The 14774-nt window shown below is 40.6% G+C and overlaps 1 protein-coding gene across 1 annotated transcript; it reads left to right on the plus strand.

The window, feature by feature from the left end:
* The first annotated feature begins 3630 nt into the window (after window positions 1-3630).
* LOC147619135 (dormancy-associated protein homolog 1-like) lies at window positions 3631-5149 on the plus strand. The gene is made up of 4 exons (XM_086774321.1): window positions 3631-3805; window positions 3947-4201; window positions 4315-4435; window positions 4963-5149. The coding sequence occupies exons 1-4, from the start codon at window positions 3700-3702 to the stop codon at window positions 4997-4999; spliced, it is 519 nt and encodes a 172-aa protein (XP_086630447.1). The 5' UTR covers window positions 3631-3699; the 3' UTR covers window positions 5000-5149.
* The last annotated feature ends 9625 nt before the right edge of the window (window positions 5150-14774 follow it).

Raw genomic sequence — 14774 nt, forward strand, 5'->3', positions numbered from 1 at the left:
ACTTGGCATATTGCTTTGTTCGAGATTACCATATCATGTAGCATGTCTTTAGACCAATTTGGAGCGTAATCACCATCATCGTTGGGCACCTCTTCGATGTTGTGTAGTTGAGCAATTGTTGGGCTAACATTCTTCCAACATTGAGTAGTAAAGTGGCTTGGTTAGTTGCACTTGTAACATGTAGGGCAAGGCTTCTTTGCAGTAAAAGTGTTGTGACTAATAAGCTTGGGTTGAGATACATTGCTTTGATCATTAATTTACATTTTGACTGGGATTTGTGCGTATGTTGCTAGGTGCTACCCAAGGTTTTCTAATTGCATTAAAATTATTAAAAGAATGTGGCCCAGTGGGAGTACCATAATGACGAGGCATTGGTTTGTCAATTATTATTGAAACCTGATTGTTGGATGAGAAAGAATGGAATTGCCGAGGGGTTTTGTGTAAACCTCTTTTACGTTCGAGATCATGGGTTAAAGAAATAGCTTCATCAAGTGTGAGAAGGTTTGAACATATTTACCTCGAGTTGAATAGTCTCTTTGAGTCGTGATTCATAATGATATTGAATTGTATTTTCAGGGACTTCTTCAAGCATTTAGAGTTGAAGTAGAGTTTGCCAAAATTTCTTCGTGTATGGTGATATTGTCTCATGATCGAACATAGTCAAAGAATCCCATGCACAACGTGCTTTGAGAGTAAATTGGGGTGGCAAAAAGCTGGACTTACTTTACGTTGGAGTTTCACCCAAGTAGTTGGTTTGTCATCACTGCTTTTACAAAGAATATTCCACTATAATGATGCACAGCCAACCATGCGGTTGGCAACATATTTGATCTTATATCTTTCTGAAAAGGTCTCCTTAGAAAAATAATCATCCAATTGACTTAACCATGAAAGTATGAGATGAGCATATTTTTTACCATCAAATTTGATAAAAGAAAAAGTATGATGGCTAACCTTACTATCCTTTTTTGTTTGTTGAGCGTCAAATATAGCCTTGATGATTTTGGTAATACGGGCATCTTCAGTTTGCAGAGTAGCAGCTTCATTACCATCAAATCATTGTTTGAGGATGAGGCACTTTTGTTGTTCATCTTGAAGTAGTTTCTCGAGAAGTTGAATGAGATCTTAAAAAGACGGTGGTGGAAGTGGTGAGTTTGTAATTCCACCATCTCAGGCATTGGCATCTTCATTGGTAGAAGCGTCATTGGGGTTGGTTGAAATCAACTCCCGAATCCATGGGTTTGTGAAGAAGAGGCTTGAATTGATCGGAATAGGTGGTTAGAATTTTTCCTAAGTGCTTGGGAAAACTCTCAAAAATTTACAAATTTTTTACAAGGATTTTCTAACAATTTTTGGGATTTTCGAGCACAAAAAGGGGATTTTTGGGTAAATAAAGGGGTTATGGAAAAATAAAAAAGGTTTTTAGGATTTTGGAGAAATTTTGCGAAGGCTGAATTAGGCTTTAGGCAGAGTTTAGGCATGGGATTTAAAAAAATAAAAATTTGGATGGGGTTGTAAGATTTTATAAGAAAGTTTTTATAGACTTTTGAAAAGAAGTAAAGCTTTAATAACTTTGTAATATAAAAGGCTTATATTATAAAGCTTATAAGATTTATTATCTAAAGCGTTGAGAAAAAATCTTCGATGACCGAATCGCGTAATGCACAGGTGATTTTGATAAAGTAAATTAGAAAAAACGAATCTCCGTGCATCGTTGGGAGGAAGAGGGAGATGAATTGCAGTAGGAGATTCAACTGACAATGGTGGGCTGATCAAGAAGAGAAATTGAGAACAGTAAAATTGCTTTTGGATTTAAAGTGGTTTTTGCAGGTGGTTTTTAAAATGGACAAGTGGTTTTCCACCTTGGATGGACCATTGGGTAATAGATTTATGGGTTTTTGTAGGTGGTTTTAAAAAATGGACAAGTGGTTTTCCACCTTGGATGGACCATTGGGTAATAGATTTATGGGTCTTTGTTACCCATTGGTCAGAAATTTGGCTTTCTTAAAAAACCTTACGCTGTGTATGTTTTGAATGAATTTTTTTTACCTTTGGCCAAGCTTTTTCATTTCTTTATCCACTAGCTCTTCACGGCTTCAATCAATTACAATCACTCTTGGCTTTGATAACACTGTTGTGGGAGGTTGACATGAACCCATAATAGTGATTGCAACTAAATAAAATATTGAAAATAAATAGAACAAACAAGATACTCAATACACAATATTGGGTCCAATTTGCCCCCACATGAGTGCACCCACTCTTTTTCTTGGTGTACTATATATTTCATGGGTAGCCTTTGGGGCTCAAAAATAGTATGCTTTACAAAAATGTAGACATCTTCAAAAATAGTATTCTTCAAAAGTGACTTTCTTCAAAAATAGCTTTCTTGAGCGTGCAAGCTAGGCTTCTTTTAAAAATAGGCGTGAGCCTTGAACTTTATAAAAGTGCACATGTCTTGAAAAATAAAACATGCATTAGGGAGCTTTCACACGTACCAATTAACATATACACATTGCTAATAAATATGAATAGCGTCCAAATAAATTAGTGGCACTTGTCTTCACAAAATCAAATATTATTTATCGATATTTAAAACTTATCATTTCAAAATATATTTCCTGACCAACACTAGCTCACCTCCATTATCCGATCTAATGATCTACACTTTAAACAATACTTCCCATGCATGTATGGATTCACCCTCATACACATAAAGTAAGCTAAGATCGCTCAGATTTAGAAGGGCGTCCCAATCTAAACCCGTCTAGGAGAATTCATAATATAAAAAAACTGAAAATAAAAATATTTCATGAGTTCTTTTAAAAATCATAATTACACAACATGAGAATACATATAATATTCCATGAATTCATCCTCAATAACATGTAAATAGGCTCTCCCTTTGATTGAGATGCCAAGTTGTATCTAGGGTCTGGTATTAGTAGGCCTTCTTGAGTTAGCATCTTTGTTTACAGTAAAAGTTGATGATGATGAGCATAGGCACTTGTATGAAGTTGCTATGTTGTACATCTCTTAATATATTTTCCTTTTCTCTAAAAATATTCGAGAAATAATGAAGGCGCTTTCCCAACACTAACGATGTTATAAACGATATTTATATATATTTTTAATGTGAGAGAGTACGGATAGGAATGTCATCTCTATCTCTATATCTCTATATCTCTATATATTATATAAAGAAAGAGTTCCGTAAAAGTGCCATGTGGCAACTATTTGGAGGTTCGGGAAGAGAGGAGGAGGTTGGAGTACAATTTGAATTTGGAGGTTTGAAAAGAAGTGTGACTAGGAGGTCAGCCCACTAGTATCTTATAAACTATGTTCTATAAACCCACTAGTATCTTATAAACTATGTCCTATAAACCGAGGGGCGTTGTAAACCATATCGTATAAACCATGTACTATAAAAACCACATATTATGTTAGTAGTGTACGATGAGCACAAAGAACACCTAGCAAGTTGAAAATTAATGTATTAAATATACGGATCACTCTCGAAATAAAAATGATAATGGAACCTTCACACGCGTCGGGCGGGTACCATTAGGACAGATATTTTAGAAGGGCCCGCGCACGAGGCGATAGAGCTTATCCACACTGAGTCAGCTTCCACTGAGTCGTGCTGCTACAAAGTTCAAAGGTGCCTGCGCATCTTTGAAGAATCGTTTGTTCTGAATCATGGGGCTGCTCGACAAGCTTTGGGACGACGTTGTAGCAGGTCCGCAGCCTGATCACGGCCTTGGTCGCCTTCGCAGGGATGGCAAACACAGTCTCCCACTGAAAGGTGCGTGCTTGTGCGTGTATATGTTGAGAGGTGCGATGTTAGGGCTTGTTTGAGTACGTGTGATGATCGGCATGATGCATGCAGGTTGGTGTTCGTCTATGTGGTTTCTGCTGAAGTCGTGCGATTTTTGTGAATTTGCAGAGCATGATTATGAGCGCGAGTCCGTGGCGCGGAGGATGGAGCGGAGACTCAGCGGCGAGTTCCAGCAGCAGCAAGAAGAAGCGCGCCGTGCGGTGGCGCAGAGCGTTAGCGGGAAACCGGTTCTGAGTCTGGTGCTGCCGAACACCAACTCTCAGCCTGAGCAGGCGATCGCAGGAGGATCTGCTCCGTCCACTCCGTCCACTCCCCCGGGTGGTGCTACGTCGCCCACGTCCGGATCGGATCCGACAGCCGGTGGTATGTAGCACATTCGCGCAGCACGAGCTTCTCATTGAACGCGTCTTATAGTTCGCATGCTTGTTGTCTTTTTTCTCTCTCTGTTTGAGAGAGGCTGGTGTTGGGCTTTGCAGCGAGGGAAAGGGAGAATGTTTGGCGTAGTGTATTCCACCCAGGAAGCAACAAGGCCATGAAGAAGATTGGCTCGGACAAGTTCGACAAAGCGCATCCCAACTCCCCGACAGTCTACGACTGGTAAGTGAGCTTGCAGTGGGTGTTTTTTAAAGAATTTGTTGAACTTTAGACCTCTTCCTGCTTAAGCAGAAACCCACATTGGGAAGTAGTGGTATAATTATGGTCCTTCGAGAGGATTAGAGATTACGGTTGCCTTGAGGATTAGAGGCTAGGGTCGTTTCAGAGGATTATTAGAGGTTATGGTTACGTTATAGGAATTTGAGGAGTGGAGGTTATGGTCCTCTTAAAGGATTAGCGGTAGTGGTTAACGTCGTAAGAGGGCTAGAGGATTTGAACCGGTACAGTCATGGTCTTCTTAAGTATTAAGAAGACTTGAGGATTTGAACTGGTACAATTATGGTAATCTTAGAGGATTATGGTTTATCTTAGGATTAGAGGATATCTTAGCAGCGGAGTAGAGGATTTGAACTCCACAGACGTTTCCCTTGCCCCTTGCCGGTGACAAACCCATTGGCAAAGAATTTTCATTGAGTCTGTTTGTTCAGTAAAATCGTTCCCATAGCATGATGCCTATATTTCACATACAGGCTTTACAGTGGGGAAACGAAATCGAGCTGGCGTTGATCATGGAGCAAAGATGAGTGGAAAATCTTGGGAGGTAGTTTCTTGTACATATGGTGGACGATATGTGTTTTTTTTTTTTTTTTTTGGAGTGCGGAGGTTGAGACCTCCCTTCCTGTACATCATGTCTTTTATGTCTCATTTTCGGTGTAATGTATCATTATGTCTCTTATTTCGAGATACAAGGAACTCTTAACCTCCTTCATGTACTTACGAAAATAAGCCCAAATTACTATACAAATGGCCATACCTATACACAACAATTTGCTACAGACAATAATTTACTATATATGGTAAGTTCACATAGCAAAACTATGTAGAAAAGCCATAGGTTGTCTATATAGTACTATTAACTATATAGCAACATTATCTAGTGCTTTACCATATAGCATTACTCCATAAATTGTTGTCTATAAAAAAGCTAAACATTGTCTATAATCGCTTTACCATATTAATTAATTAATTAGGCTTTGACAGGTTTGATTAACTAATAATTAATATCCTAGGCTTACCTAAGGTAGCCAGCTTACAGAAACGATCGAGCATCAGCAGGTATAAAAAACCGAGGGCACACCGGAAAAACCTGTTCTCCTCCCTCGCGCTGTCTCTCGCTCTCATCATCAAAAATTTTTTACCCTCATCATTCGATCACCCTTCGTATGCATTCGATCACCCTTCGTCTCTCTCTCTCTCTCTCTCTCTCTCTCTCGTTCTCGTTGCAGCGTCAGACTTATCAATTTTTTCTTCGATCGGAAGTCACTCGAATCGTCCCATCTCCCTCTAGATTAATGGAAAAAATGTTATTTAAAAACTTTTATTATTAAGGCTTGGAGCTTCAAATGGTACCTTAATAAAACCAAATCTCCGAAGCTTCTTTCCTTGTCTTATTAATTAATGAGATTTGTCTAATTATTTAATGTGAAGGAGATAATTTGGCATCCGTATTTATTTAATGACGTTAGACTATTAACTTTATAGCAACATTATCTAGTGCATCATACAGCATTATTGTAGTAAATTTTGTAATATAGAAAAGAAAAATATTGTTTCAAGTAATGAAAAATATTGCCTATAGTAATTTAATTACTGTACACTAAGTTACTACGTAAAAAAGGATGTAAAAATAATGTTTTTATTTAATTACAGTACAAGTTATTTACGTATTAAAGATGTAATTTAATTACGGTACACTAATTTACTACGTAAAACACTAATTTACTACGTAAAAAGGATGTAAAAATAATGTTTTTATTTAATTACAGTATGTAATTTAATTATGGTACACTAAGTTACTACGTAAAAAGGATGTAAAAATAATGTTTTTATTTAATTAGTCATTAGGATGTAAAAATAATGTTTTTATTTAATTAGTCATTAAGTTATTTACGTAAAAAATAATAAAAAACATCGTCTATAGTAACGTAATTACAGTACACTAAGTTATAATTTTGCGTACGTAAAAATAATTTAATTTTACGTTTATCTTTTTTAAACAAATGATTACGTCCAAAAGTTCCATTTGAAACTTTAAATAGAAAAAAGAACATAGCAGCAAACAAGTCATTACATCTATAATAATATACTCATTAAGTTACTATTATATAGATGTATTTATTATTAAAAGAAAAGATGACTTTAAAAACCAAAGGTGACTTTAAGCTTTATTTAGATAGCGAAATGCACCTTATTTAAGTAGTCCATTATACTCTGGCAAAAAAAATAAACATAGCGATAGAAGTTACTTATAAGCAAACAAGTCATTACATGTATAATAATATTTAGTTACTAAAGTTACTATTATATAGATGTAATTATTTTATTTTCAAAAAAAGGTGATTTATATTAATGAGGGAATCCAAGACTACACCACGTGTTCATGTGTAGAAAAAACTTCCTAATTGGACCAGTACATCACAGCACGTGAACAAGGCATGAGTCCACACGCGTCAGATTCTTGAAAAAACGGATTGTCTTGCATGCAATCATGTTTCAAAGGGCGGGTGCCGCATGCGTCTGCTTGGGGCTCCGGGCTCTAAGTCCTTCGCCTCTTGCTCGGGGGTTGGACAGGGCTTGTACTGGGCAGCCTTGGACAACTGGAGTGAAGCTTCCCTTTCTCGTCCATTTCATGCATGAAGGCCTCTGCGGGGGTGAAGGTGTGATCCATCGCACCTTGCTGTGGGTGTTGTCTCCAGGCAAGCTCTGGTCTCCCATGAGGCGGTTCCTTTGCGAGGTATCCCTTGTCTGGCACTGGCTCTTCGCACTCTTTGTAAAGCGGTCGCTACCTCGACTCTTTGTGCTGTGTTCTCTGGTCATCTAGGAAGGAGGTTCTCCTTTCAGGGATGCTGCAGATGTCCTTGGAGTGCAGTTCGATGGCGGGCTCCATCGTGTGTTGCAGAGCAAGGGTCCCCAGTAAGTGACTGCTTGGGAAAGATCAGCTTGTAGGGCATGAGCTAATTCTTTCCTTGTGGGGGCAGGTATTCTTTCCTTGTGGGGGCAGGTACCTCTCGTGATTCGATCTTGCTTGAGAGAAGGCTCAAAGCAAATGGAAGACGGGGTTTTCCTATTGGGGCATGGTCTGGTATTGGCATGCCTGTCCTACAGGTCACTTGTCGAGGCTTATCCTTCATTGTCTCTGCCCTCTTGCAGGGATCTGGTTGGCATTTATATTGTACTTTGATAGCATCCTGAATCAGATGTCTATTGTAACCTACTATGGACGTTCGCATTGAAAATACTGATTAGAGGCATGATAAGTGCATGTAGAATGTCTTTACAGACTACATGAATCAGATGTCTATTGTAACCTACTGTGGGGGTTTGCATTGAAAATACTGATTAGAGGCATGATAAGTGCATGTAGAATGTCTTTACAGACTACAGATTAAGTCAATTAGTGATCTATCTTTGGTCATGACTAGATTGATTTTTTCTTTGAGTGAGTCCAATTTGAACTTGGTACAGTCTGAGGCTTTCTTGTTGTACTTGATTTCTAGCTTTTTCTCAGAGCTGATTAGAGAAGGCATTCTTTTAGACCAGTATTTGCTGCATGTTGTGCTTAAACTAACTGAAAACAGTGGGGATTGACTCGGCTCTCGCATGAACGACGCGTAAGAGCTGTTGGCCCAGGTGTCGTTCATGCCCTGTGATCCCTGGATGCTCCAGCTTCAATCTCCCCTTCGAGGTTTTCCATCGGGTTCTGACTGCTGTGCTCTTCCTTTCTGTACCCGCTCCCCCCCGAGAGGGGGAAACTCTGCACTAAGATGTCGCTTCAAGATATTGTTCGAGTCGGTGCTGCTTCGTCCTCTCAGACATTACACGAAGGTGTTGGCCTCTCGTCTCTTGTTCTCCATCAGGCGCCTGTGAAGCTCCTCGGTGGCTCGCTCTCCGTGAACAGAGCATTTGCTCCGCCTCTCCATCAGTTACACGGTGTGGGAGGCCGTCTTGATTCTGAAGGTTCTGTTGAGTCTCATCATGCTGTCGCCTCTCAGGGGCATCGTGGCCTTGCTGTCAACGGCCATCCTGCATCCTTTGCTAACGCTGTCCGACTCCCTGCAGCCACACAGTCGATCTCAGGTCTTGGTCAGGCTTCGACTCCCTCCAGGTTTGATCGTCTGATTAATTTGTCGTAGAACCCGACATTTGAAGAAAAAATTGGTGAGTTTGATGTTGATTCAGATGGCGCTGTAATTTGTGATAATGGCGAGTTAGAAGCATGGAAGGTCCATCTGTCTTCCCATGCTTTGATTGGTCTTTGTCATGGGGCCAGACCCCCTGTAGACACTTTGAAATTCTGGATAAAATCAAATTGGGAACAGAAAGGAATTAAGGTAGCTTTTGTGCAGCATCTTCCTAACTCGTATTATATGTTCATCTTTGAGGATATTTTAAGTGCGTCTTCTGTTATAAACAGCGGGCAGTGGATTATAAGAAACACGCCCCTTTCGTTCTTCTGATGGTATGATTCCTTTGTTCCCAAAGGCATACGATCTGTCCAATCTCGCAGCTCTGTGAAAGGAACCTTTCTGATTGTTAGACCAAGAGAAACCTGTTTTAATAGAAAGGTCCGAAAGATCTTTATCAACTTTGAGTAACTCCCATTGAACCTTTTCTTGCCCATTGATGGTTCTACCCAGAAACCTATTTCTGTCTCCCTGGGATTCAACCATGTTAAAATCACCAACAAGAAGCATGGAACCCTCAATCTCAATGATAGTCTGCCAGGTTGACGCCCTTAAGTTAGCCAAGCACGGGGCATAAACGAAAACAAGAGTGCAGTTGAAAGGATTGCCCAGTCTTACCGCGGTCCAACAGTGATTGACATCAGACCAAGCATCTAAAATAGTATGTTCCCACTTCGTGTGAATGCCTATAGCTGCCCCGCCTCTCCCAGAGTGATGGTTGGTAAAAAACCACCTAGCATTATTGGAGATTCTTTGAAGGTTCATATACAACTGAGGACCCCCTATTTTAAGCTCTTGAAGACAAAAGGTCGAAATCAAAGGCTAAGTCCTTTAACCAATTATTGATGGCTACAGCCCTTTCCGGGTTGGTAAGCCCTTTACAGTTGAAGGATAGCAATTGACTAGACATCATTTTTTAATGGTTTTGGAAGGTTTACCCGCGGACACGGAGGTTCTAAGGGCTTCTTGACTTTTATCCTTTTTCCTCTTCATTTTTGAACCCAAGAGAAGGGGAGAGAAGTCACTCTCCTCGTGATGTTTCATAGGTGAGAGGGACATCCTCTTCATCATAGCAGCATCTTCTTCATCAAGTTGAGCTTTGAAAGCTTCATCAATACGTTGGGTTTTATCAATGAAATCCTCGTCTGATTCCATAGGGGAATCAAGATCTTGGCTGAAAATCACTCGGTCCTTGTTAGGGACCCTTCCCGGGGAGGGGTGATCAGCACCTAGAGGGATTGAAATCGGGGCCTCTTTGGCCTGAAACTGAATGCTAAGACCATCTTGAACCTCTGCTAGGAGGGGGGCATATCTGTTGGCTGGGATGTGCCAATTAGCTTTGTTGTTTTTAGACTTGGAAACATGTTTTTTCTGGGGCAAGACAAAGGCCTCATCTTTGGCCGGGTTTTTGTCACTAACGGCTGGCTGCTGGAGCTCAGGGCATTCCCTAATCAAATGACCTTGCTTATTGCAGTTGAAACAGGCGTACGGGAGGTTCTTATAGGTCAGGGTTTGCTCATAAATTATTTGGCCCTCACTGTTTTTCAAGGAGACTTTCTCCTTAAGGGGCTTGGCGGTATCTACTTCAATAAGCATTTGATGCGCCCATTGGGGATTGACTACTTGAAACGGTTTTTGACCTAGAACTTTCCCTACCGCACCCCCAATCCTCTTGGCCCATATGGAATACTTAGTGGGCATATCAGTCAATTCAACCCAAACGGGGATTTTGGTGGGTTTAGGGCCTTTGGGACCATCTCTGCTCACATCCCTCTGATTTGCAAGCTGTCTATTGGCTAGGCCAAAGGCAGGGCGGGGTGGCCTCACCTGGACCCTTCTCTCTTTCGTCTTTCGTGTATCCAGCAAATGATTAAAGGCTCCATTACTGAGGCCTTCAGTCTTTTCTCCTCCCCCTCCAAGGGATGGGAATGTCTCGTCAGTAAGGTTCATTCTATTTGCAAGGATCATAAGCGTAAAGCTCATTCGATTCGGTTGAATCGGAGAGTCCAGATCAGGAAACAGATCCAGGACTTATATCTTTCTAAAAAAGGGGTTTTAGATCAATCCACGATCGATCTTAAGAATCAACTCAGACTCGAGGAGTTGTTGGCAGCTAAGGCCACTAGATTGTGGTACAGAGAGGTGTGGGCTGGGAAAATCGACACACCTCACCCTAAGATGTTTGCCCTCCTCAAAAGGAAAAAAGTTAGGGATCTTATTCCTATGGTCAAGAAGCCCAATGGTTTTTCCGCTGCAGATGATGTCGAAAACCTGCAGGTCATCAAGGAGTACTTTTCTAACTTGTTCTCCACAGCTCAGCCTCCCTCTCAAGAAGTTACTGCTGCTAGAGCCAAGATTGCTCTCATTAGGAAAAAGGTCGTCAACCCAGCTTTAGCTCTTAAGCTTGACGCTCCGTTCTCTGAGAAGGAGGTCAAGGAGGCTATCTCTCATCTCAAAAAGAGGAAATCTCCGGGGGAAGATGGGATTCCTAATGAATTCTTTCTTGCTTTTAAAGATGAGCTGACCCCTCACATCCTAAACATCTGGAGGGAAGCCATGAAGAAAGGTGGTTTGGCTGAAAGGACCAATATGGGGATCATTAAACTGATCCACAAAAAAGATGAGAGAGAAGATCTTGGAAACTGGAGACCCATAACATGTCTCACCTCCCTCTACAAAGTCTATGCTCATATTCTCACTAGTAGAAGCAACCCCTATATGGACGAATGGATCCTCAAAGAACAAAAGGGTTTCATCAGGGGTAGATATATTCTTGATGCTATTATTAGCCTTTGGGAGGGCATGGAGCATGCGGAAAACTCTGGGCGGAATTACATCTTCCTCAAAATAGATTTTGATAAAGCCTATGATAGAATTGATTGGTCTTTCCTCTTCCAATCCCTTCAGGATATTGGTCTCAACAGGAAGTTCATTAAGTATGTTCAAACTTTACTTGGTAATGCGTCTTCCAAGGTTGCTGTCAATGGGTCTCACTGATGCCTTTCCTCTTAGGAAATCTATTAGGCAAGGCTGTCCCCTCTCTCCCCTTCTTTTTGCCATTGTTGCTGATGCTCTTGGTTGGTTGGTTAACAAGGAAATAGCCAGCAACAACATTAAGGGTATTGAGATTCTCAACAGGCCTAACCCTTTATGCCTTCAACTTTTTGCTGATGACACAAATGTGCTGCTTCGGAATGAAGTGCAGACGGCTGCCCACTTCATGTCCTGCCTTGAAACCTTTTGCCTGGCCAGTGGTTCCCAAATAAACCACTCCAAGACCAGCTTCAGAGTGTTAGAAGGAGGGCCCCCTCCTTCGATTCTTGCCGCTGGCTGTAAGATTATCCCCGAGGGTGTCGTGTTCAGACTGCTTGGTATCCCGATGGGCTTTAACATCTCTGCTAAACAAAGGTGGGATTATGTGCTCAATAAACTTAAGCTGCAGGTCAAGAAATGGAGCCACATTAACACAGGGGTTGCCTCCAGAGCCTTTGTCCTGAATCACTTCATCATCCCCTCCGTCGTCTACTTCCTGGCCTGCTGGAAGCCGTCAGAGACCCAACTTCAATCCCTAAACTCCATCTTGGGTAATTATCTGTGGGGAGGTTCCCTTGACAGGAGGAGGATCAGCAAAGTTGCTTTCAAGGTTTGTTGCTTAGATAAAGAGCAAGGGGGTCTTGGCATTATTGATATTGGGTTGTTGGCTGAAAAGCTCGCGGCTAAATGGGTGCAAAGGGCCATATTTTCCAATGATGTGTGGGCTGACTTGATCAAAAGAGATGTTGGGAAATTTTGGCTCAAAGGCAAGAGATCATGGAAGGGGATCTCGATTAATGAAGTTCTGTTTTCGAAGGCCGATCTCTCCCCAATAGGTAGCAAACTTTGCTGCAGGATGTGGGAGTCTTGGATGAAATATAAAAAAATCTTTTGTTTCCAAACTTACACTAAGAGAGGGAGGTATGCCTATGCTGCTGACTTGGTTTGGTTTGGCCATCTTATAGCTCCGATCTCCGATGATCTGGTCCAGATCAGCCTTTCTTGTTTCAAAGCTGGGATTAAGGTGTGGGGCGACTTATGTGATTCTTCCGGAATGTTAACCAGGGATCAAATCAGTAACAAATTCAGCCTGTCCCGGGGTGGCATTGAGCTTGTCATGCAGAGGTGTAATTCTCTCAGTGTTTTCATTCCCCCGGGGCCTATTTGTGACTGCAAAAACTTTTCTAAAGCCATCTTGTGGGGGTGGTCCAAAAACCTCGGCAAGTTGCCTAATGGTTTTCATACAGGCAAACTTGTTCTCAAACTTAACAATAGATGGTCTTTGGGTTGGAATAAGCATCAATGGGCCTTTCGCTTCTAGCTTATTTGGGCCTTCGCTCAAGAAAGGAAACATGCCCTCTTGGCATGGCTGGTCATTCATAAAGCGACCTGGACCCTCGACAAGGCTATGAAAATTGGACATGGAAATGGTCTCTGTCCCCGCTGCAAAACCAAGTTGGAAACTGTCCCCCATCTGTTCTTTTCTTGCTCCGACACGAGTCAATTCTTAAGTGTTCTTAACAAAGCTTTTATGCAAATCAGGAACACCCCTCTCAGTTGGAAAGAAGTCCTCCTCGGAGAATGTCACACTCTTGACCCCTTTACTTGGCATTCCGTCAGATTTCTTCTCTTATGGCATGTTTGGAACCAACGTAATGAAGCTCTTTTCGCTACTAAAACTAATCAACACTTTTTTCTTTTTCTTGACAGCACTCTCAAGCTTGTACAGCAGCTGCAACCTAGAGGGTCTCCTATGGAGGTTGATCGTTGGCAGGACCTACCACGGAGAAAATAGAGACAATTTCACGTTTCCGCGCATTGCAAAAGAAAGGAAAGCATGCTTCAAGGGTTGGCTCACGAATGCCAAAGAAGGCTGCAACATTCCGACTACTACATCCAGGCGTCGGAAAGTTTGAGGAGTGTCTTATTCCCTCCAGGGCTCAGTCTGTTGTTCATAAAGTTGTATCAGCCCCTCTCAGTGAATAAAAGCGAGTCTAGCTGCATCTCAGTTTTTCAGGATGTTCATATTGTCGAGCTTCTTTTACCAGTTCATCAAACTCTGGTTCAAGTTTTGTTTTATTGGTTCAGCTCTGTTTCCAGCTGCAAGTAGTTTTGAAGTTCTTCCCTTCACCTGCAAGGTCTAACAGTCTGAGGCGTCTACCCATGGACCTTCCTCATGGGAACTTGTAACCTTTCCTTTTTTTAATATATTCAGCTGTTTTAACGAAAAAAAAAATTGCCTATAGTAATTTAATTACTGTACACTAAGTTACTACGTAAAAAAGGATGTAAAAATAATGTTTTTATTTAATTACAGTACAAGAAGTTATTTACGTAAAAAAGATGTAATTTAATTACGGTACACTAAGTTAATACGTAAAAAGGATGTAAAAATAAAGTTTTTATTTAATTACAGTACACTAAGTTATTTACGTAAAAAAGATGTAAAAATAATAAAAAACATCGTCTATAGTAACGTAATTACAGTACACTAAGTTATAATTTTGCGTACGTAAAAATAATTTAATTTTACGTTTATCTTTTTTAAACAAATGATTACGTCCAAAAGTTCCATTTGAAACTTTAAATAGAAAAAAGAACATAGCAGCAAACAAGTCATTACATGTATAATAATATACTCATTAAGTTACTATTATATAGATGTAATTATTATTAAAAGAAAAGATGACTTTAAAAACCAAAGGTGACTTTCAGCTTTATTTAGATAGCGAAATGCACCTTATTTAAGTAGTCCATTATACTCTGGCAAAAAAATAAACATAGCGATAGAAGTTACTTATAAGCAAACAAGTCATTACATGTATAATAATATTTAGTTACTAAAGTTACTATTATATAGATGTAATTATTTTATTTAAAAAAAAAAGGTAAAATTTATATTAATGAGGAGGGAATCCAAGACTACACCACGTGTTCATGTGTAGAAAAAGCTTCCTAATTGGATCAGTACATCACAGCACGTGAACAAGGCATGAGTCCACACGCGTCAGATTCCTGAAAAAACGGGTTGTCTTCCATGCAATCATGTTTCAAAGGGCGGGTGC

The sequence above is a fragment of the Cibotium barometz genome, chromosome 34, assembly GCF_041138505.1.
Source record: "Cibotium barometz isolate CiBa-2024 chromosome 34, ASM4113850v1, whole genome shotgun sequence".
Lineage (NCBI taxonomy): Eukaryota > Viridiplantae > Streptophyta > Polypodiopsida > Cyatheales > Cibotiaceae > Cibotium > Cibotium barometz.